The sequence below is a fragment of the Lichenostomus cassidix genome, chromosome 2 (assembly GCF_008360975.1).
Source record: "Lichenostomus cassidix isolate B80296 chromosome 2, HeHo_3.0, whole genome shotgun sequence".
NCBI classification, from domain to species: Eukaryota; Metazoa; Chordata; class Aves; order Passeriformes; family Meliphagidae; genus Lichenostomus; species Lichenostomus cassidix.
In genome coordinates this window covers 138,875,963-138,898,175 of record NC_139482.1, presented here as the reverse complement: position 1 = coordinate 138,898,175, position 22,213 = coordinate 138,875,963, and the positions used below count along the sequence as shown (strand labels likewise).

Here is a 22,213-nt window from a genome sequence, read left to right as displayed (position 1 = left end):
ACTGGGAAAGTCAGAATTAGCTGAAGTCAGGGATCAGGTCAAAAGCAAGGGGACAATGTACTGACTCCAGAGCTCTTGCAGACTATTCTTTTTTACTATTTTAACTTACAAGCATCTTGTCCCACAGCATTTTGTCCCACACTAACCACATCTAATACAGACCTACTATGCTCCAAGGGGCTATCTTTAAATGAGTCTCAATTACTAGGCTTTCCCCCCACCCCAGAAAAAAACCACAAACCCAAAGCTTGTGTCTTTTCGTACCATCTGCTGCACAGTTAGCCAGAGCTGGTTACCCAGGCTCTGCAGGCACCAAATAAAAAATCCTTAGGATTACATTAATTGTTCTTTGATGAGTCTACAATTAGTTAACCAGCTCATTGAATTCGCAGATAGAAAGGTCCTTGAAAAGGCAATGCTAATTGTTAGATTTTTAAAGAGACACAAAAGAAATCTGGAAAAATATCAAGTGGAAAAAACAGTCAGTTTGACATTTCACACCCTTCTGCATAAGCCCAGAAAAACACTGCAAAGGATTCGGACTTGTGCATAAACAGACACAACAAATTGCCAGTTTAAGAAGCCCAGACACAGCAATCCATAGACTTAGATCACTCACTGAAGTAAATCACTGTAACTCCATGGCTGTCAACAAAACTGTACCAATTTATATCAATCAAAAACCTGGCCTTTCATTAGCCAGAATTGGAAACTGCCTCTTACTCTTCCATTTTCTCCTTCTTTCAAAAAAAAAAAAAAAAAAAAAAGAGGCTATTAATGTCAAAACATATTATTTGTTAAAACTGGTGTTATCCTTTTCTAAAGAAATCTTTAACCTCATTTTATCACAATAACTGCACCAGAGAATAAATCCAACTTAACCACTGATGAGTTAAACTGAAAGTGATTCCACGAAAATTATCTGAAAGATTTCCTGAAATTAGAACCATAAATCTGCACTTCCTTCACTGTTAAATCTGGTTAAAAAATCTCAGTTGATGTCAGCATCATGAAATGACTTATAGCTCCTAAACATGACTGCACCAGAAACAACAGCCTTGTGTGCCTGACCAAAGTCTACTGAGAATTGCAAATATCATAAAAAAAGGATGCCTGCACAACTTGATTTTTTTTTTAAATCTACAAAAGGCCTGTGTTGGATTTCTGTAAGATTTGCAGGGAGAGTTTTGTTGGACAGGAAACATTTTATCTCATTCAATCTATGTGGTCACTCCTGTGAAACTTGAAAGCTGACACCAACCTTAGATCTTATAAACTACTCAACCATTTCAGACAAGACTGTAGGAAATCCAGTAGGTTTCATCTCCAGTTATAAACTTGAACCTCAAAGCATGTTCACAGAAAGCATTATCAAAGTTTTCAATGATATGCAGGGAATCTGAACTGATTCATGATTTTCAATGCAAATGAAGAGAGAATACAATCAGAGACTGATTTTAAAACTTCTAATCCCCCAGGTACAGCCACCACAGCAGGTGAAGGAGGTAATGCCACAAGAAAGGAGAATTCAGGTTACAAGCAGCTTTGTGGTCATGCAGAAGAGAGGCAAGAAAGGGAGCTCCTCAGCAGAGGGACAGTCCTGATGTTCCCCCGTCCCAGGGCAGAGAACAAAGCATTTACCCAAAACAGCTGTCTGTGTGCAAGGAACCTGCCTAAGACATCCACACCTCTTGCCATGCAACAACCTGCTGATCTTGCTAAAGCATTTTGTGCATTTTATGCATTGAGGGTACAAATCTCTGCATCTCATCTGTTGGGTGATGTGTCTGCAATTTTGGCAAGCACAAACTACACTGGCTTCTGAACATAGTGGTACTCCAGCCCTAATGCAGAGAGTGGAAAAGAGCAGGAAATAATTATAATGTCTATCTTAAATTAGCAAAGCCTACTGAAGATTAGCAAACACTACAAATGAGACACAGATTTTCAAAATGTGTTGGATTTGGATAGATTTCCTTTGGCATAGCTGCATTTCTCTTGCAATCAGGCCCACAGACATTTTGATAAACAAGTTGAATATGCTGGTGACTTCATGTTTGTGCATGAATACTTTTCCCCAGTTGCTGCCATTTAGTAATTATTTTAATAGCACTGAATTAATATTTCCTTTCTCAGCACTATCAGCAAACTGATACAACAGATATATTACACAATCACACATTTCACTGCAGAACTCTTCCTGACTTTCAGCAATAGATTTTGAGTTTAAAATGTATCCAGTGAAACTGTGAAGGTGTTGCTAATGAAGGTGCATGGACAATGGAACTAATGAAATCTGAAATCTCTGCACAGTGGATTTGCTAAAATAAACAAAGTGAAGGCCAGATAGCCCAGGTATGCTTTCCTATCTCCCATGAATATGAAATACTTCCAATGATTCATGAGGAATTTTGACTAGCTTTGACTGTCACATACTGGTCTTGAAATGCCAGATATTTTTAATTTATACTATATTAAGCACTCAGGGTTGGTTTTAAAAGTTTCTGAACCCTTCAGATATGTTGCCTAGGAGCAAGCACCTTATGAGGATGCAGTTATATTTAGATACAGGCGCTGATTTTGGCTTTAACTCCTTTTCCAAGATGGGAACAACGTCTACAGTCATGAACATTTTTCTTCTAGAACAGTGTAAGACAAACTGGACCATAGACATTGGTTTGGGAATAGTTCACCATTTAGAGAAATGGTGATGGAAGCAGACACCGGTAGAACAGAATTCATTCTACCATGGCTCCTTTCATGCAGAGGATTGACATCAGCCTTGCCAATAAAGTATTAATTTTCTTATGGAAAACTGAAATAGAAATATAGCCCAAAAAAAGCACTGTAGACACTTTATTCTGCTTTTCAGAGTACAGGTCAGGCTTGTAGGCACTGCATGTTTACTGAGTCTAAAGAGTAAATGCTGTGCTTAGTAAGGCACAGAAGACTTACAAGGTGCCTGATTCAATTCACCTGCCCCCGTGCATAGAATGGAGTATTTTTTCCAGTGGTGCATTTTCTTATGTCTCACACAACTTATTTTATTTTTACTTTAAACAGTCACAGTCACTATGTCTCAGGGTATTTTATACGATGGATGCAATAAAAGGAGTGGCATTTACAATTATTTGTTTATATTTTGGTTTCAGTGCTCTTTCACCAAACTGATCTTCAAAGCTGGGTAACCTTGAAAATAATATTTATTATCAGCTTTCAAACTTGGGAGATTCCTGAGTGCCTTATTCTAAGAAGGAAACAAATTTCGTCTAGTGAGAAAACACGGCATCTCTCCTGGATGCTGCATGCTTCTGTTCCAAGCAAGTAGGAGAGTGGGTGGTATTCAGTCTAGAGCAATACTTCAAGCTTTTTGGTAAATAACGTCACAACTTTTGCATTAATTTGTAACATATGCCAACATGCATTTTGTTCTCCCTGCCTGAAAGTATCATGTCAAAATTTCCACACCCTGAATAAAAATGTCTTTCATTTTATATTAGGAAGTATGGTTAAGCTACCTAGTTACTTGACAGAAATAATCCAGTGGGATTTTCAACATCTCAGCATAATAATCTGTTTAAAGTCATAATTAGGTGCTCTTGACTGGGTTGGTGGTTTTTTGGAATTACTTTTAACATAACTTTTCTGATGTTGAAACTTTGCAGACTGGAACACTGAAGATTCATCTCACCTATGATTTAAAATGGTCCCTCCTTGTGAAGCTGTAGATAGGGAGTCTCCACAGACGTGTAGCTGCTTGTTCAATGCATTCTGGTGTACTAATGTTTTAGGAATTATGACTATGCTTTTACATGACAAATAATTATGTAATTAATTTAATTATTTTGACAAATAATTCTGTAATTATTTTTCCAGAATAGATTTCAAGGGCTTCAATCTACATTGAATTCTCATATAGGATGTATTTACAGTCTGGGGCATCAGAAAATGCTGTTTCTTTTTAAATAAAATATGTCAAGTGAATACGGTGGAAAGGCAAAAGAAAAATGGGAGAGGGACAGACCCTCAACTAAAGTAATGGAATTATCCAGACCCACTCCTGCATGAACTGAAAGCCTCTGGCACTATCCAAATACAGATTAACATGTATCATTTGCCTCACATGGCACTATTATCAACACATTATGAATACCGAATACAACATACTTTTCATACAGTCTTTGTCCTCTCATGAACACCTTCACCTCATTGTCCAGCGGAAACGTCCCGTCATCTTTTCTGAAGCGGTAGAAGAGTTTGACATCCTTGAATTCTTTATGCTCATCACACACTGAAACATAAAATAATTAAACAAATAAAAGCCCTTCACATACATGTTAAGTAGTTGAGGATCCATTCAGCAGGTACAGTTGCTGAACTTCAAAGCATGCACAGGCAGAGTCTAACCCCCTGTATTCCTGAGCACACAACTTTACTCAGTTCTAATGAAAGGCTGGAGAAAACTTTCAGAGAGGTAACCAAATTTCTGTGTGAGGGGGATAAGTGTTTTGTATCAGTTTTGTATTACTGCAAACACAAAGAGCAAAAAAGCATCCATCCACTACACACCCAGAAAATCTTTTGATGAAAACAGTCTGTTGGCTTGTTTCTTTAAAAGGCCACCAGAGTAGAATGCCCAACAATGTAAGGTTTGTCAGACTTCTTAAAGTTATTCGTATCAGTTAGCAGTGCTGTAGGAAACCTGAGACTTCCTAAAGAAACAGTTAAAATCAAAGCCTTCTGCCCTCTTAAAATTGTCTCAATTGCTCTGCCATTCCAGCTAGCAAGTGATAGGGACAACATGAGCACACTGAGAGACGCCGAATTAGGTTTGTAAAACAGCAGCTGCTGATGGGCTTTTGAAAAAGCAGAGCAGAGCCCCATCAAGGGCATGAACTGATGGGAAAGCTACCCCGAGCAAGCTGCTCCTAACAGACTTGTCAACCCTCCTTCTGCACCACAGGAGGAGGGACTGCTACCCCTTTCATTTGACGCAGGACTTCAAAGATTGCTCTGAGCATCCTGCAGAACCTGATGGAACCTCTCTGAACTTACCTACCCAAGGACACTTCATAAACAATTTTATTAGAGTGCAATACACAAGCATTTTCAAGAAACGCTTGTTCCATTTCTATTATATACACATTTATATAGAAAAAAATTTCTTCTATAGTCTGCAATTGGATCCTAAGGTAGAAAACGCTTGAAGGTTGTTAGAGCTTTAAACAAGCATTCAGCAATAAAACACTGATTGCTCAATTAAATTAAGTCACTCAGGCATCCACGCAACTCTTCACTGACATTTTCTCAATAGAGGATTAAGTAGACGGATTTGAATACCCTATAATTACTTTATTCTTTAACTATCTACCGTGCGTCCCAGTTTCCATAACAACCTAGAATTTTCATTTAATAGCCGAGCAGAAGCTGTAGAAGTGGCACTCATTCAATATATGCATTTCTGACTTTAATTAAGGTGTTGCTAATGTACTGCAGATAGCAGCAGCATTGCTGTGCATACAATGACCTGTGCATAAAGTCAACATTTGTCTATTCGTAGTCATTCAGTTTTCCCTTAAAAAAGAAACAAATGGTACATTTGCTGTTTTGAAATAGGTAATACTATAGGCTTGAAATTGAGGCCTTGGATCTTCTTTGCTCATGGGCTTCCAAGCCTCTTTGGGCCTCAAAAGGCAACTAAATGCTACCAGTGAATTGAAGTCTTCTTTTCATCAGCATGAATTGTTATTCAAGAAGCTGAAAGGAACAGATCTCAAACAGACAACAAGTTTAGGAGAAAATTAATCAGGGCACAGCCAGACCACTAACTTTCTTGCAGCTGTACCAGCACTAATGTTTGTGCAGCTGGTGCGAGGGCCAGGGCCAGGGAACTAATCCACGTGAGAAAAATTATCTTTTTTTTGCTGGCTGATTTTTCAGATTGGTTTTTCAGCTGGAGAACTGTGCTCTTAGGAGCAGGGAAATAAGGGCAGCAGGAAGATGGGGGACACAGTCAGTCTGGGGCTGCTCTGGAGACAGGGAATCAGCATCAGAGTCTTCTCCAGTAACTGCCCCCCTGCAAAGGGGAACATCATTCCACACCTCTTCAAGCTCTCATCTACTTCAGGACACAGGTGACCTTGCAGAGTAGCCCATTTCAAGGGAGATGCTCCATTTCTGGCAGGGAAAGGATCCTACCTGTCCTATACTTGGCTGAAGAGCAGGAGTGGGATTTCCATTTGTCTCACAGCAGTCAATAAAATTTAGCTTAGAACTTTTTTAGCAGCTGATACTGCACTTACCATGGTGGATAATGCTGTGATCCAGTAATTTCTGCACCAGTTTAATGGCTGTCTCCCTGTCAGAGGCCTCTTTGTGGTCGATCAGCCAGTCAATCAGCTCTTTGGCAACGAAGCAGTTCGGGTATGTTTTGAGGTGGTGTCGCCGATCCTTAATGACCTTTTCTTCATGCAGTCGGAGCCTGGGGGTCAAATCATCTTGTAAGTATCATTTACAAAGAGTTTCTGTAATCAGCAGGACTGGGCTGAGAGTGGAGCAGCAGCACCCAAGCCCTGCTCACAGGATGGACTTTGTAGGTGTTGGGCAGATGAGTCCCAGTCACATCCAGCACTAGCCTCTCACAACCAGGCAACCCACAGCAACCATTTATTACAACTCTAAACCCTGTAATTGGAAAAACTTGTTTTCCGCTCAGTGGAAAAGTTTAAAAAATTGAAGAACAGCACAGCACACTAAGTCCATTAAAAGACTTCTCGTAGGTCAATTAAACTGTCAATAATTTGGAATTAATTTTCCCATGTTACCACTGATGTGTTCCATATTATTTTATAGTACCACTGCTGTAAATATTCATTTTTTTAAATCTCATTAATTTTTGCAGCTGTAGTTTCTCCCTTGGTTGGGTAACTGCGTTTTGCCTCCAACTCCACAACAAGCACAGCATTTATGATGTAAAGTTCAGGGGTGAAGCTGCTCCAACACAATGTTATCAATCCTTAAAAAGTTGCCTCCTACTCCAAATTAAGCAAAACTGATTTCTCTCTTGGGCACATGTTAGCAAATGCTCTGTCTGCAAAATCTCCCCCATCTTCAAAGCAAGTTGGTTGGCAGTTTTGAGATGCAGGAGTCAGAATGCAAGATCCTGATTAGAGTAATACCTTGAGGTTCAGAGGTTCTGAATCTTTACGTTTAGTCATTTTTTTCCAAATTTGTTTTCCAAACAAAATAAGCAACATTAGCAATAAATTCATGGATACAGGGTTTTAAAATTGTTTGAAGTTTTAGGCTTCCTTGTTCCATTTTAATTAATCATATCAGAAAAGCTGGTTTTGCAGTGTCTACATCACAGTTCTGAGAAAAGCAGAGAAACCACAATGCTTAGGCTCCTACCACAAACAGCAACACTGCTGTTCATTTCCAAGTGCCCAGGATCCTTCCTTGTAAATACTCTTGCTTCAAAGAGTCCTGAGTAATGCTATAATGATTGTAAGGGGTACAAGGGTGATAGCACAGAAGGAAGTTAACACGAGCCTCAAGAATCACAGAGCAGGAGTAGGAGAAATTTTCTTCTCAATGCAATTCCAGTAAGAAACAATAATTTCTCATTAAAATCAGAAAAAGGGGAAATATTTGGCTGAAATCAGTGAAGAAAATATTATTAGGGAATCAGACAAGACTTATGTAGGCTTCTACCTAAAAATAGCAGCAAAGCAATGCTTTGTTCTGCAGCATTTAGCCTTGGATTTCATTGCAATGGCCAATCTGGGATGTGAATTCAAAACCAGATTTGCAAATATCATAAAAAAAGACAAGATTTTAGTATTAAAAATACTGATAAATCAGATTAGTATTCTGGAAAGAAACGCTGGTAAATATCCCACGCATTGTGAATTTCTCTGAGCTAAAATACTTTTGCTTAAAACATGTTTTCCAGATGTGCTGTAACAGCTGTCTCCATGCTTAGAAAGAAAAGCATACACGGTTTTAATTATAGAACATGCAATTATCAATATGTCTGATGGAGCTTTACAATTAAAATACATTCCAGGTTCTGTTAATGTTCATCCAGTCTTATCTCACACAATAACCTGCAAGAACGAAACTAGAAAAAGAATGTATAATACAAATGCAGATGGCTCAACCCAGCTTTCAGTCAGTGGTTTAAGTCTAAATGGATGGAGTTAATCTGATACAAGAGGAAAAACCCCTTCCACGAAATTCTTTGTTCACATGTTGCATAGGAGTGTGCCAGGACTGGTCTGGCATTTCACAGACAAGTCAGTAGTCAAGAGCCCCAAAAATGAGCATTTATGTCTTAAATTCTGACTGCAAGCTGGCCTGCAGTTGGTGGGCTTAATAATATTTTCAGTTCCTCTGTCATGTCAAAAGACACAGGTTCCCACTACAATCCTTTTCCTCACTTGGAAATTTTATAGCATCTCTCTGTATACCTCTTTGCCTATATGCATAAAACTCATCGATATTTTGTTACTTGAATTACTTCAGCCCAGTTAATAAAGTGGATCCAAATTTGGTAGGAGGCTACAAAATCATTAAGCCAAAGAAAACATGACCACATAACCCTTAACAAACTTGAACTTCCAAATGAATGTGGGAATTTCTTCTGCAGTCTATACCAATTATATCCATACTGAATTATAAACAGGCTATTTTATTTGGAATTATGAACACGAAGGGAATTCAGATTTTCTCTTTGGTGTTATATGCTGTTCTCTTTGTCAAGGCTCCCTCACCTCTACAAATCTGCTAAAAATCAAATTCCATGGAGGAGAAATAGCTCAATAAATTGATACTGTACATAGTGTAAACTACAAATATAGAAGCCTTAGGTAAAGTTATTGAGCATATTGCGGTGTGCCAACCAAAAATTCAGGCAGGAATTCAAAATATGTGTCCATGCTCAGTAGTACTTATCAGGACCCAAATCAAATGGAATAAAAAGGAATAAAATGTACCAGTGAATACAATTATCCACTGGAACCAATGCTCAAGTGAAGTGGTAAATTCTTTATCCCTTGGCACTGAGAAGCAGGCTTCTCACCCAAAGCCCTTGATGTTTTCCCTTTAAGTAATGTTAATCACTTTAGGTCAGCCAGTCTGCAGGACGACTGGAAAAGACCTAACTTGACATCAAACACATTTTTTCTCACTAGAAGTTTTTCTTAAGAGCTGCTTAGGAGAATTAGCTGATTGACAAACCCTGACCAGTCTGAGGGGAGAAGGGAGAGAAGAGAGAAGCAAACAACAAGGGGTGATGGGGGGACAGCTTGATTCAACAAGCCTTTGAAAAGTTGACCCACTTTCTACAACTTAATAGTTTAACACCAGAAAACAACCTTGTGTACACCAATACATCATCCATATACAATTCCATACATTATTCAAGATTACTGCCAGATTTTGCATGTGGGGCCACAGTCTGCCCCACCTGAGGAAAACAATGCTCAAATCCAGAGCACGTGAGCACTTGCCTGTGAAGGTTAATAGGCATATGCAAGCCTTTAATATTTACAAATTTACATCCATGGCTTTTATCCTTACAACAAATAAAGACAGGCTGTATTTGCAAGCATGCATGCCAGAACAGTTTTCCTGGGGGTTTGTCTATACAGGAGTTGCTCCTAAGTGACAGTATGTAGGGACTCTTGCTCCAAACAGAACTGCCCTCCTCCTACGTAGCATGGAACAAGATAACTTGGAACACACTGCTCCTGCTTTGCAGTAAATGTGTACAGAGCTATCTGGAACAATGTTATTTGTTGAGATGCCATTAGGCATTTTCATGATAATGGAAAAATCTAAGTTTTTGCCTAGAAATGAAGAACTGGGCATTAACTTGGGGTGAAATTGCTCTTGAAGTAACATGAAACTTGCATTTTGGTTTCCACCAATAGGGGCATTTTTATTTCCACAAGTGACATTTTGTATTTTGAAGTTCCTTGCCTCTTTCCTGAACCAATGTGTAAGGATTGATGAGACAGTGCCTGCACAACTAGCTTTCCTTTTAAACTCCAGAAAAGGCCAACCTGCTGGATGAATACAGTAAGGATATAATTCACTGAACCACAGTGTTACCCATCTATCTTACCCAGCTATTCCCCTCTATTAAGTCTAGGAGTCTGTGCTTGGCCAATGCAGATCTTACAAAGCATTATCCAATCTTGAGTTCTACGAATGAAAAAACCTAAAAGCCTCCTGCTCTTCTTGGTAGTTTTCTGAAAAATTAATCTGCTGGCCTGGTATATCCTATACAGTCCCTATGTTTATCCTAGCAAGGCTCAAAAAAATGTGCAAGGAACAGGTTGGTCCCTGACACTCTAAATAGACAACACAGTATGAAGACTTTCACAATGCACTCCACTCATTCACCTCTTTCAACACTCCTGAAACAATCACACAAACACATGAAGATGCATAAATCATAGAATCATAGACTCATAGAAACATAGAAACAAAACTGTTTTTGTTAAAAAGGACCTTCGAAAGTCATCTAGTCCAATGTGAGCAGAGACATCTTCGATTATATCAAGTTGCTCTGAGCCCCTCCACGCTGACCTTGAATGTTTCCAGGGACAGGCATCTATCAACTCTCTGGGCAACCTTTTCCAGTATTTCACTACCCTCATCACAAAAACTTTCTTCCTTACATCTAGTCTGAATCTACCTTTTTCAGTTTAAACTATTACCCTCATCCTATTGTGACAGGCCCTACTAAGAAGTTGGTCCCTATCCTTCTAAGCCCCCTTTAAGCATTGAAAAGCCACAATAAGGTCTCCCTGGAGCCTCCTCTTCCCCAGGCTGCACAGCCCCAATACTCTCAGTCTGTTTTTCTGTTTTCACAAGGGGTGCTTTATCCCTCTAATCACCTTCAGGGTCATTCTCTGCACCTGCTCCAATAGATCCATGTCCTTGCTGTGCTGAGGATCCCACAGCTGGCTGCAGTGCTCCAGGTGGGGTCTCACCAGAGTGGAGGGGCAGAATCAACTCCCTCAACCTGCTGCTTGCAATGCTTTGGACAAAACATTTTTTTTAATGGTAGAACAAAACACTAGTGAAGAGATCACTGAAAACAGAAATTCCTATCAGAATTTCCAAACTATTGAACAATACACACTCATGTTGTAATTAGTCTTGGCACAAAGCATGTCCTGCCTCAGCATGCCCTTCTGTTGCTGAGGAGTTCCAGCATGCTCATGGGTTACTGCTGTGTTACACCTTGCATACACCCTGGTTTTCAGTGACTGCACCAGACTGAGCACTGCCAGGCAGCATTCATTGAACTGCTACAATTTGGGTAAACTCTGAACAAAATTATAGTAGATCCTTTGAAAATTAGCAGTGATATGCAAGGAGGCAAAGCACTCCAGGTGGTTTCTGCCATCTTAAAAGTTTTCAAAAGTTTCATATACATATGGAACTTCTATAAGAGAAGGATTTACTTATTTCCAAGGAAAACTAGTTGCAACGTCCTTTGTCACCAACAAAGATCAAAATATGGACAAAAAAATACGGACAAAATAAGTATCTTGCCAAAGATAAGGACAATTCATGGTGACCAAAGAGAATAGTTTTTTCACATCTCTTCTCAAGGGACACCCTAGGGGCTCCACTGGCAGGCAGAATTGCCCCTTTCTGTTTGAAACAGAACAGTTTTGTATCCTCCCAGAAGTCACAAAGTTTGGTGTTTTCTAACATGAGCATATGAGCTGTACGGTATATGGGCATCTTACTAAAAGATCACATTTTCCAAAGTGTCTCAATGACTTAGAAGCATAAACCCACTGAAATTAAAACCTACGAATCAGTTACACACCCAATTCATTAAAAATAAATTAGCATAAGGTGGCATTTGTGTATATATATACACACCCAGGAAAAACTACTTAAAATGTCCTTTATACTAAACTTTTGCCTTTGCACTGTCAGCAAAAAAATAAAATAGGCCAGTGAGAATATGAACTTTGTACACAGAGGCAATCATGAAGGTACTCTGTGAATGCAGTGTGTATTGCTGGGACGAGCATTTCCAGCTGGGCTTGCCAAGTCTCAGCTGAAGTGTCAGCATTTCAGTGCTGCCTGTTCCTCTTTCTATTTATGCTTCAGCTCTGCAATCACTTAGTTCTGTTACTTGATATTCACAGGAGCTAAATTACCCTTTAAAACATGGGGTCGTACTAGAAATAGGATGAAGATATTTCTGTTTTGGTAGCTGTGGCAGAGCGGGAATTCTGCCATCTCAAATATGTTTAGAAAGGGTATCTTCAAAGCAGCTCCTGATATCAGTTCTCATCACTGTGATAATATCCACTTTTTTGCCCACAGCCATGTATGTAGTCAAAGTGAGGAGATGCCAGAAAGCAGAGCCAGATAGAGAGACTTCAAGTGAACCATCTCTCGGTGCACTGCAGAGGAAATGCTAAAGCTTCCAAAGAACTGACAGTTCACCAGTGTCCCTGTGGCTTTAAATAAAATATTGTGGCTGCCTCTTTTATGAAGTCTTCTTTTATACATTCAGAAAGTGCTAAGGCCACTAAGCCTGCAACCAAACATACACAGCAACATCCCCAGTACCCTTAACATCTTACTAACAATGTCAGGGATCAAAGCAAACTCTGGGGAACAGACACAAGCATTGCTCAGGGTCTGGGATGAAATCAAAATGATGGCTCTTGGAGACTCTCTTTCAGCCCACAAATTCAGGCCAGAAATTCAGAGCCACAGCCTCCAGAGTATTCCAGACTGCAGAGGAAATTAGATCTGTGTGTTTGCATTGATCTGTCATAAAACTAGAGACCCCTTGTAAAACCTACGGAAACTGTGAAGTGACTAATCTCCTTGCCTGCCAAGCCTTTTCACTTGCATTTCACTTTTAAATAAAATGTGTACAAACATGAATAATACATCTAACTGCCTGTGCACTTGAACCTTGAGAGCTTCTGTCTTGCTGGAAAGCATAAAACTGGGTTTTACAAAGAGGAAAACACAGAATACAGGCAAGTTTTTATTCCACCTGCCCCGAGTCATAAGGAAAGTGGAAGTCTGCCTGTCTCACTCTGGCTGCTCACTTTCTGGGCTGAAGCTGTCAGAACTCAGAAAATCACAGCCCTCCTCCTCTGTATGGAAGTCAGACATAATTGTGCTTCTCACTCAGTTATGGATGAGCTGGGATACACCATGGGACAAATGTCAAAGTCTGTGGGATACACCATGGGACAAATGTCAAAGTCTGTGGGATACTACTGTGTGAATCCCCAAAAGAACTGATATACTTTCTACTCAAGAACAAGCCATCTTTGCGTCTATCTATCAACCAGGTTTTTTATCCACATTAACCTTCTGTGTCTCCATTGCAAGGATATTCTTAGGCTTATTAATGTGGGGATTAATATGTGGGGATTAATTTTCTCAAGGATATTTTCCCAAATCTAAACTGAAGACTTCTACCACAAGCCATCAAAATATCAAAGTACAGACCAGAAACCATAGCAGAACTGTTATCCTATGACTGGATTAATATGGTAATAAGCCACCAACCCTTGCAGACTTATGCTAAAATACCTCTCAATAAAGGAATAAAGCAAACATAGGAAGCAGCAGTGAGGCCTCAAGGAAGGGCAGTGAAAATCAATGAAATTTGTGTCAGGGAATTCAGGCCTGTTATCTCAGTAATGTAGAAGAGAATGTTACTTCAAAATGGTAAATGGGCTAAACAGGGCAAATACAGGGTCAGAGAGCCCTGTAGCCTACTGCTACAGATATTCCAGCCAGCACTGCCATTCAGGAACCTGGAGAGACAGACCAGCAGCTGGGGAATAGGATGCTCAACTACAGGCCTGTATCACTGGAGTCAAGAAGAGGGGCTGCACCAAGGACACAAATGGCTGTGGGTACCAGAAAGCTCTGCTGCGCAAGAACTCCTCTCTCGGATGCACCCAGCATGCCAAGGAGCAGAGGAACCAAAAAATTTACAGGCCGAGGTCCCTTATGCAGCAAGGCTGACATCTCTTTCACAGTTACCCAGAGGGAAAAGCTGACTTTGACCTTGGTAGGCACTTGCACTGTGTGCAGCAAGTTTCAGACCACCTGTGAAACAAGGTCTTTTCACTCACCCACCTCTCAGCATATCTGGGGAAAAGCAAATCTGTAATGCACAGAAAGCACCACAGTAGGGAACAAGCCTGCAGTGCAAACAGTAAAAGGGGTTGTTATCTGCCGGAGATAACCCAAGAAATCCATGGGAGATCTGAAATTAGTCAAGTGTCTAATCTTGAATGCAGTTTGGTATTTCTCCCACCCTGTCAATAAGTGACAAATAGTTTTCTGGCACTATATTATATGGGTAACTCTGAGTTCAAAGTCCTTCCAGGCCTGGCCACTCTTAGCTGGAGAGCTGCAGACCTGCAGGGGATTTCCCCCCTGATATTTTGCACTTCTCAGAGGAGCACCAACTATTTGGACTTCTTTCAGTGGTCCTTGGCAACCCTGCTAAAAGCAAACAAAAATTCTGCCTTCATCATTAATAAAGCATCTTACTGCAGTAATATCTCAACTGTTTTTAGCAATTGTTTTCCATCTCTACACAAAACTCTTATCCCAATACTGTGCTGTGTAATCATGACTGTCATTAAGCCTAAATATCCTTTACTTGACAGGTAATACAATGAGTAATAAAATACTTAGTGGTATGTACTATTGTTAACCAACTTGATTTTATACTGGGGCTGTGTCTGAAAATTTTTTATTAATTTCCAATAAATATTTAGGTCCATCTTAAAATTAATATAGATGTAATACTATTTCAATAGACAGCATGTTGTATTAAAACCATCAAACTTTGTTTATTTCTTCACATTCTAAATGAATAGCTTCCTTTCTTTCATGATTAGTATAACTGCATTACCAGGATTTATTTTTGTTTTGAGGGAAGCTGTGACAGCAGTAAGTGCAAAAGTACTCACTAGAAAAGGCATTTTGTATTGAATTTCTTTAAATTAAAAAAAAAAATCCTACCATGTTTTGACACTGATACATACTTTTTTACACCCTACAGCTGGTAATACCCCAATATGCAGAATGCTACACTGACCAAAGACATGACTCAATGGAGTTCTTTCCACTGTCTTCCAGAAGTCTATCAAAATCTAGTGGTTGACCACTAAACTGTAAAATAAAACTGGAAAACTGATGCAGATTTTTAAACACTGAAAGTAATGATCCATTTGACTGGATTGCCTAGAGGCAATGAAATTGTTAGAGGATGACCTTCACAGTTCATAAATAGAAATGGAGGTAAGACTATAAAATGTAAGGCTTTGCACTAACAAAATCCTCTGCTGAAAACTGGGAACTTAGAGGCTGAAAGCAACAGAGTAAGAAATAGCTGAATATGGGGTAGTGCAACTTTCACTAATCCAGGCTGAGACCATACAAAAACCAAGGGCAACCTTACACTGTATTAAGAGAGATGTTCCCAGAAATTACGGGAAATCCAGTTGTTTATGTCATTGTATATGATACTACAGAACATTATCTAAATACTGTGCTTTGTTCATGACATCTCATTCAAGAATTTTAAGCTCAAAGAGATGTAATGATGTAGCTCTACTCCAGTATGAGAAATGATGAGCCATCTCATGAGCAGAGAAAGAAAGATACTGGATTGGGAGTCTGGCCTTACCTAGACAAAAAGTGAGAGGAAGAGAATTGCTGTCTATAATCTTTCAGGTGGGTTGAAAGCAGAGAGCAAGAAAAGCTATTTAAGTAATGCTGAGGGATCCTAATGTAAGAATTAGACAAAGTTTTGGAGAAAAGATTTCTATTTCTAATTTAAGGCAAGAATATAAATTACTTTCAGAGAACTGTAATAAATATATCAAAGGATTATGTATTATAATATTCTTCAGATGACCTTCCAGTCCTGTGTTTTATAATTACATGATTTACGCTGCTATCTCCTAACAACCTTGGGAGTACTGTAGAGTGGAAGAATATCAGAGGCTGGCCTTTGAATTCACTATACCAGGATTCAGCCTTTTTAAAGTCCTGGTTTATGTCAGCTGCAAAAAAGAAAAGTTCAAATGCTGCCTATATTAAATAGACACTTGCTCTTTATATTGAAGCTTTTATTACAAGTGTATATGCAGATCTACAGATTATCTTTGTGTGTTTGCCAAAGCTCAGGACCTGTAAGTACAACATGGAGAGACGTCTCCATTCTGTGAGCATGTTTCCTTGCTTCTGCCACAGGTGCTCCTTTGTTTTGATTTTTACTGCGCAAGCATACAACAGTCCTTATCCTGCTGATTGAAAAGATGGGGATTTAACTGGCCAGTCAACACCAAACTAGTGGCATGTTTTCCTCCAGCATCTGAAGGAAAGCCTAAAACCTTTGTAGCATACAACTGTGTCAAGACAGAGCTGGGGATCTGCTGTGAGGAAACCCCATCAGCTGGATAGCAGCATGCAGAGGCCAAGGGTCTGCTATGCTTCCTTGCTAAATCAAAGTGCAGAAGCCAGGAGGAACTGCAATGGCTGAGGATCCTTCTGCCAGCTCCACAGCCCAGCTCTGCATTTTACCCTTGGCTGAAGTCTCTACATCTTTGAACTTAGTTTGCTTTCCTGCCTCCACATGCAACATTCACTCATCCTCTTGCGATCCAGATCAGCAGGTTTGCAGGAACCTCCAGCCTCTAACCTGAGATCTTGTGAAGTTACCACATTGAACCTCTTTATATAGTCACAGTCAGCTTGTTCTTCTTAGCCTAGAATTTGTCTAATTCTATATAGTGGCACATGACTTTATTTTCTTTATTGAAATAATATCGAGTATGTAATCATTAAAGTGAGTAAATCGAAATAGGTTAGAAGCCTAAATTGAATGATGTTACAGCCTTTTAGAGTTCCCTTAAGTTGTCTTGTCTTTGAGAGTAAAATGTAAGCCAGTGTGACCTTTCCAGTCAGCTGGAGGCAACGAATCAGTATCATCCTAATTAACATTCTGCTCATTTATACATTTTCTTCTTACAGAAAATCCTGTAATATTCAACAAGGTTTCACTGCAAACGCCAAAAGAAAAAGAAAAAAAGAAAAAACCCACCATGTGCAGATGAAAAGATGAAAAATGTCTCAGAAATCTACTGATTGCCCCAGACTACACTAAGTTCCAAATGAATGTACGTCAATGCTAAAAATGATTTTACCCAACAATTTTGCAACGTAACACTACTGCATTTGTTTTTTAAACACAGAAAGGATTGCTCTCTGACACAAATGTTTTAATGACAAAAAACCATCCTATCTGCCTTAAATCTCTCTCTTTATCTAGGTCATACAGACATGTAACATCAAGAATTATAGTAAGTGAATTTAAGGGGATTACTTAATGGCATGAAGTTGCTTACTCCTAAATTCTGGTAGGCTAATGAAGAACTTTATCATTTAGGGAAATTCTATTATTAAAAAATCCTAGTTAAATACTGCTTCTATTTAAAATATTTTCCTTTTGCAAAAATCTAGCCTGGGGATAGTTTTGTTTTATTAGCTCAGCATTTTTCTACATCTCATATATATGACATGAACAGATACACAGCTGTGGCATAACCACTCTTTATGAATAGCTCCTTCTGTCGGGACACTATCAAGGATCTTGTCTTCTTTGATTAGGCTTTGTCAAAAGCTCACAAGTATATAAGCTTTGAAAAGATAAATATTGAAGAAGCATTCTTCCGCTGCTCTTAAGATTAAATGGGAATTTTCCTTTAAAGTAATAAATAAATCCCTAAGGAGTCCAGAGAAGTTCTGCTGCTCTACTGAACAGCTTGCTCCCATTGCTGGGCCATGTGTTTGCCATTTCTCCTTACAGGCAAAATTCTCTCTCCACACACGCAGAAAGCTCGGTGGACAGGTATTTATTTGCTCTGACAATAAATTCAAAATGTGACTTCTTACTGCTTTAATAACTCAGAACATGCACCCTGATCCTTATGCACCAAGTAAAGGCATCAGCTTTGCACAAGCATCAGCCCCAGTAGAATGCTGCTGGATATAGATTGTAACAACATGGTTATGTTTACAACTTACTCCAAACTTTGTCTTGGGCCTCAGCTTGAATCCAAAACACATGTTGCACAGACAGTTAGAGATAGACTTTAGATGGGCAACAGGACAAGAGGAGCTGAGTGGTTCCGACCTGCACTAGGCCTTTACACAGACTCAGATATTCACCTATCATTGGTGTAAACGGCCCAACGCTGTGTGTTAACCCAATTCATCACCTCAAGATGAGCCCTGACAGCACTGTCTTGAAGAAAGGCAGATCTGCAGGAGCTTGGCTATGATTGCTCCTCAGATGTTTTGAACAAGCATAGTTGGGCAGGCAGACCACAGGCAATTCTTGTTGCAGCTGCCCAGGCACATGGAGGACGGCCAGAGCACATGCCAAGATTTAGTCCATTACTCGTGCTGGCTATCAAAGCACAGTACAGTGTTAATCAGGTCTTAATTTGAATGCAACCAAAACCAGATTTACGAATGTTGAATGAGAGAATCACAGAATCATAGAAATGCTTATATTGTAAAATACTTCTACGATCATCAAGTCCAACCCTTAATCCAGCACTGGCAAGTCCACCACTAAGCCATGTCCCTAAGTACGACATCTACATATGTTTTAAACACCTCCAGGGATGGTGATTTCACTACTTCCCTGATCAGCCTGTTCCAGTGCTTAACAACCACTTCAGTGAATAATTTTTTCATAATGTCCAATCTAATCCTCCTCTAGTGCAACCTGAGGCCATTACTTCTAGTCCTATTGCTTGTTACCTGGGAGAAGAGACCAATGCCCAGCTGGCTACAACCTCATTTCAGGGAGCTGTAGAGAGCACAAGGTCTCCATGGAGCCTCCTTTACTCCAGGCTAAACACCCCCAGATCCCTCAGCTGCTCCTCATCTGTCTTGTCCTCCAGACAAGAGCAGCTCTGTTCCCCTTCTCTGGAGAAGCTCCAGTCTCTCACCATTGAGGTGTCCAAATCTGAACCCAGGTTTCGAGATGTGGCCTCACCAGTGCCAAGTACAGGGGGACAATCACTGCCTTGGTCCTACTGGCCACACTGTTTCTGATCCAGGCCAGGATGCCATAGCCCTTCTTGGCCACCTGAGCACACACTGGCTCAACATCTGAACAAAAATCCTCTTTCCACAAGCAAAGTTGGAGCTGCAGGACTATGCACAGGAACCTCTGCACACACATTCAGTTGCTATCGACCAGCAACCCCTCGTCCTTTTACAATAGGCAGGTTTCCAGCCACTCAGTTCCAAGCCTGGAGTGTTGCATGGGTTGTGAACAGAATGCAGGACCTGGCACTTGGCCTTGTTGTATCTCATAAAATTAGCCTCAGCTCCCTGATCCATCCTGTCCAAATACCTCTTGTAAAGCCCTCCTACCCTCTGGCAGATCAACACTCCCAACCATCTTGGTGTCATCTGAAAAGCTGATGAGGGTGCCCTTGATCCCCTCGTCCACACTGCAGATGTACAACATTTCAGTCCATATGTAACTAGGCCATGCATATATGAACTGCTGAAACTGCAAATGGTTTGTGGCCACTGAAAACACTAAACCATTGGTCAACTGGCCGACACCTTTCTGTGCCTTTTCCTACAGTTTTTTTCATTTTCTGAGGGGGAATACTGATACTTTCCATAAAAAGATGTGCTGTGCAGTTTTCAGCCTGCAAGCAAAATTTCACAATTTCCAGTCCACTGGAACAGTTCCTTAGCCAGTATATGTTTAAATAAATTCTTCTTTCCATGTTTATTGTGCTTCTCCTGAACAGTTTATGCAATCCTTTCTTTTCTCCTTTGTCCCAATAATGTCTTTCCCAAGAGTACTGTTGTTACTGGCCCCATGTAAACTCAGACGTTCCATATTCATCTGAAAAGAAAGCAACAGAGAGTACAAACATATTTCATGTTAAATTATGTAGGAAACACTGGTTCAGCTGGTGTTGATTTACAGATTCAACCAAAAAAAGTAATATGATGTTCTTAATATATTCGTTTGGAGCAGTTCTAGCCCCTCTGTAGCCCAAGAAAGTGAATGCAAGCAATCATCTCTCAAGCACTGGTGTTCGATTCATTACAGTAGGCCCAAAGTATAGCACTTGGAAAAAGCACCACTTCACAGAAAACTGAAATTATTGGATTTTCCCCCATTATGAAATATTTTTAAAAGATCTTGCTAGGCCTTTGCAACATTGCAACATTGCAATGATACAGCACAATGCAACATTGTGATAAAGTACAATGGTATATAGAGAAAGCAAAAATCCCATTGTTTTGTATGTGTTGAAAGAAATACTATTAAATAGGTGGGATAATGGTTGGGCACATGCCTGATACAATCATGTCTTTGACTGCAGGAGGAACCACAGGATGAGATATGCCTCTCCAAGGGAAGAAAATGTTAAAAGTTCAAATACCTTCTTCCCTTAACACGTGAACGAAAATCCTCTTTCCACAAGCAAAGTTGGAGCTGCAGGACTATGCACAGGAGACTCTGCACACACTGTGCACAGAAATGAACCCCCCAACTGGTCCCTTTGTGCACAGTGTGAGGGGATCTGAGAGTGCCATGCAGGCAGTGAGAAAGAGGAGCAGGTGGCTGGCCCTGAGATTACTGCTCCTCTTGCAATGCCAACACGGCACAGCCAGCAGGATTTCTGGCACTGTGACCTACTGGCCTTACAGCACATATTACTCTCCACACTGTCTCCAATCTTTTCTCTATTCTCATTCTTCAAGGATTGCTTTAAAACCAGCATGTCCCAAGTATGCACACTTCAGTTTTTGTACCCAAATTCTTGAGACATGAATCTACAGATAACAAACATCTTGGAAAGCAATCTTGGTGGTGGGAAAAGTTGTGATGTTGGCATCTGATGAATCTCACATGATCTGAGGTAAAATCCTAGCCTAACTTAAGACATTGAGGTCAAGGGAGTCAGGCTGTCACAAATCTTCCTAAAAATTTCAGCTGAAACAGAGATACTTCAAAAGTTCTTGGGATTCATTTGGAAATGGATACATTTCTCATCCTTAAATTTGCTTAAAAAGCTGGACAATGTGAGAGCAGTGGGACAAGCTAACCCAGCTGATTTTGCACTGCAGTAGGTTTGGAGGCATTCTCAGAAGTCCTGCCACCAGTGTCACTGAGTGGATAATCATCTCTGGTTACCAGCCAATAACAAAAAGCTGATCATATCAGCCACAACAGCTTAAAGAAGACAACACACCATGCCTTCATAAAATATTCATTTGGAAGGGATCTCTGGAGGGCATCTGGTCCAACCTATACTGAAAGTATAACCAGTTAGAATGAGCTGCTCAGGGTCATGTCCAGGCAAGATTTTAGTATTTCAGAGCTTCCCTGGACCCCTATTCCAATTTTTTGCTTACCTTCACAGAGAATAATTATTTCTAAGTATCCAATTAGAAAGTACCTTGCAAATTTTGACTACTGCCTCTTGCACCAACCCCTGTGCACCTTGGAAAACTCTCCCCCTTTCCCCACATCTTCTCATTTTGGTAGTTGCAGCCAGAAGTAAGAATTCCCCAGGCCTTTTCTCCTCTAGGCTAAGCAGACCCAGCCCTCAGCACCTCCTTGTAGATCACATGCTCCAACCCCAACCTGAGAGCCAGCCCTCTTTGGGGCTTGAGTCTTGTAGGAAGACACCTTTTACCAGTCTATTTTAGCGAGTTGTGTAATATTGCATAAATTAACAATAAATAACACTTATTAAAATAAAATAAAGCTTTTAATAAACCTTGCTTTATTTCTTCTGTTCAGAGTGTTTTAAGAACCCATTTTCATTGTCTTGTCTACTTAGACATGTAGTAATATGATACCAATGGCTCCTAATATGGATACATTTTTCTTGTCACAGAGATCTACTTATTAACCTAATTTAACTTCATCCATTTCTACCCTTTCCCAAAAGACTTGAAAGGTCTGAGATTGTCCAACATGCTACAAGTTTTGAAAATAATTGTCCAAGACAAGTCTTTAAGCTTCTAGACACTATCAAAATGGTATTTGTACAATTTCTTTTGGGATTTGTACATGATAATGCTACTTTAAGCTTCTTCCCATGAAAATCTCCCTCTGTTTGCA

The 22,213-nt window shown here is 39.9% G+C and overlaps 1 protein-coding gene across 2 annotated transcripts in view; it reads right to left on the bottom strand.

The window, feature by feature from the left end:
• The window catches only part of DEPTOR (DEP domain containing MTOR interacting protein), a 79,944-nt gene that overhangs the window by 46,622 nt on the left and 11,109 nt on the right, over positions 1–22,213 (bottom strand). For both annotated transcript variants that reach the window (XM_085053469.1, XM_085053470.1), the window contains 2 exons: positions 6,303–6,481; positions 4,168–4,291 (listed from right to left, as the gene is read on the bottom strand). In XM_085053469.1, the coding sequence (XP_084909595.1) occupies positions 4,168–4,291; positions 6,303–6,481 (303 nt within the window). The remainder of the gene's footprint in view (positions 1–4,167; positions 4,292–6,302; positions 6,482–22,213) is intronic.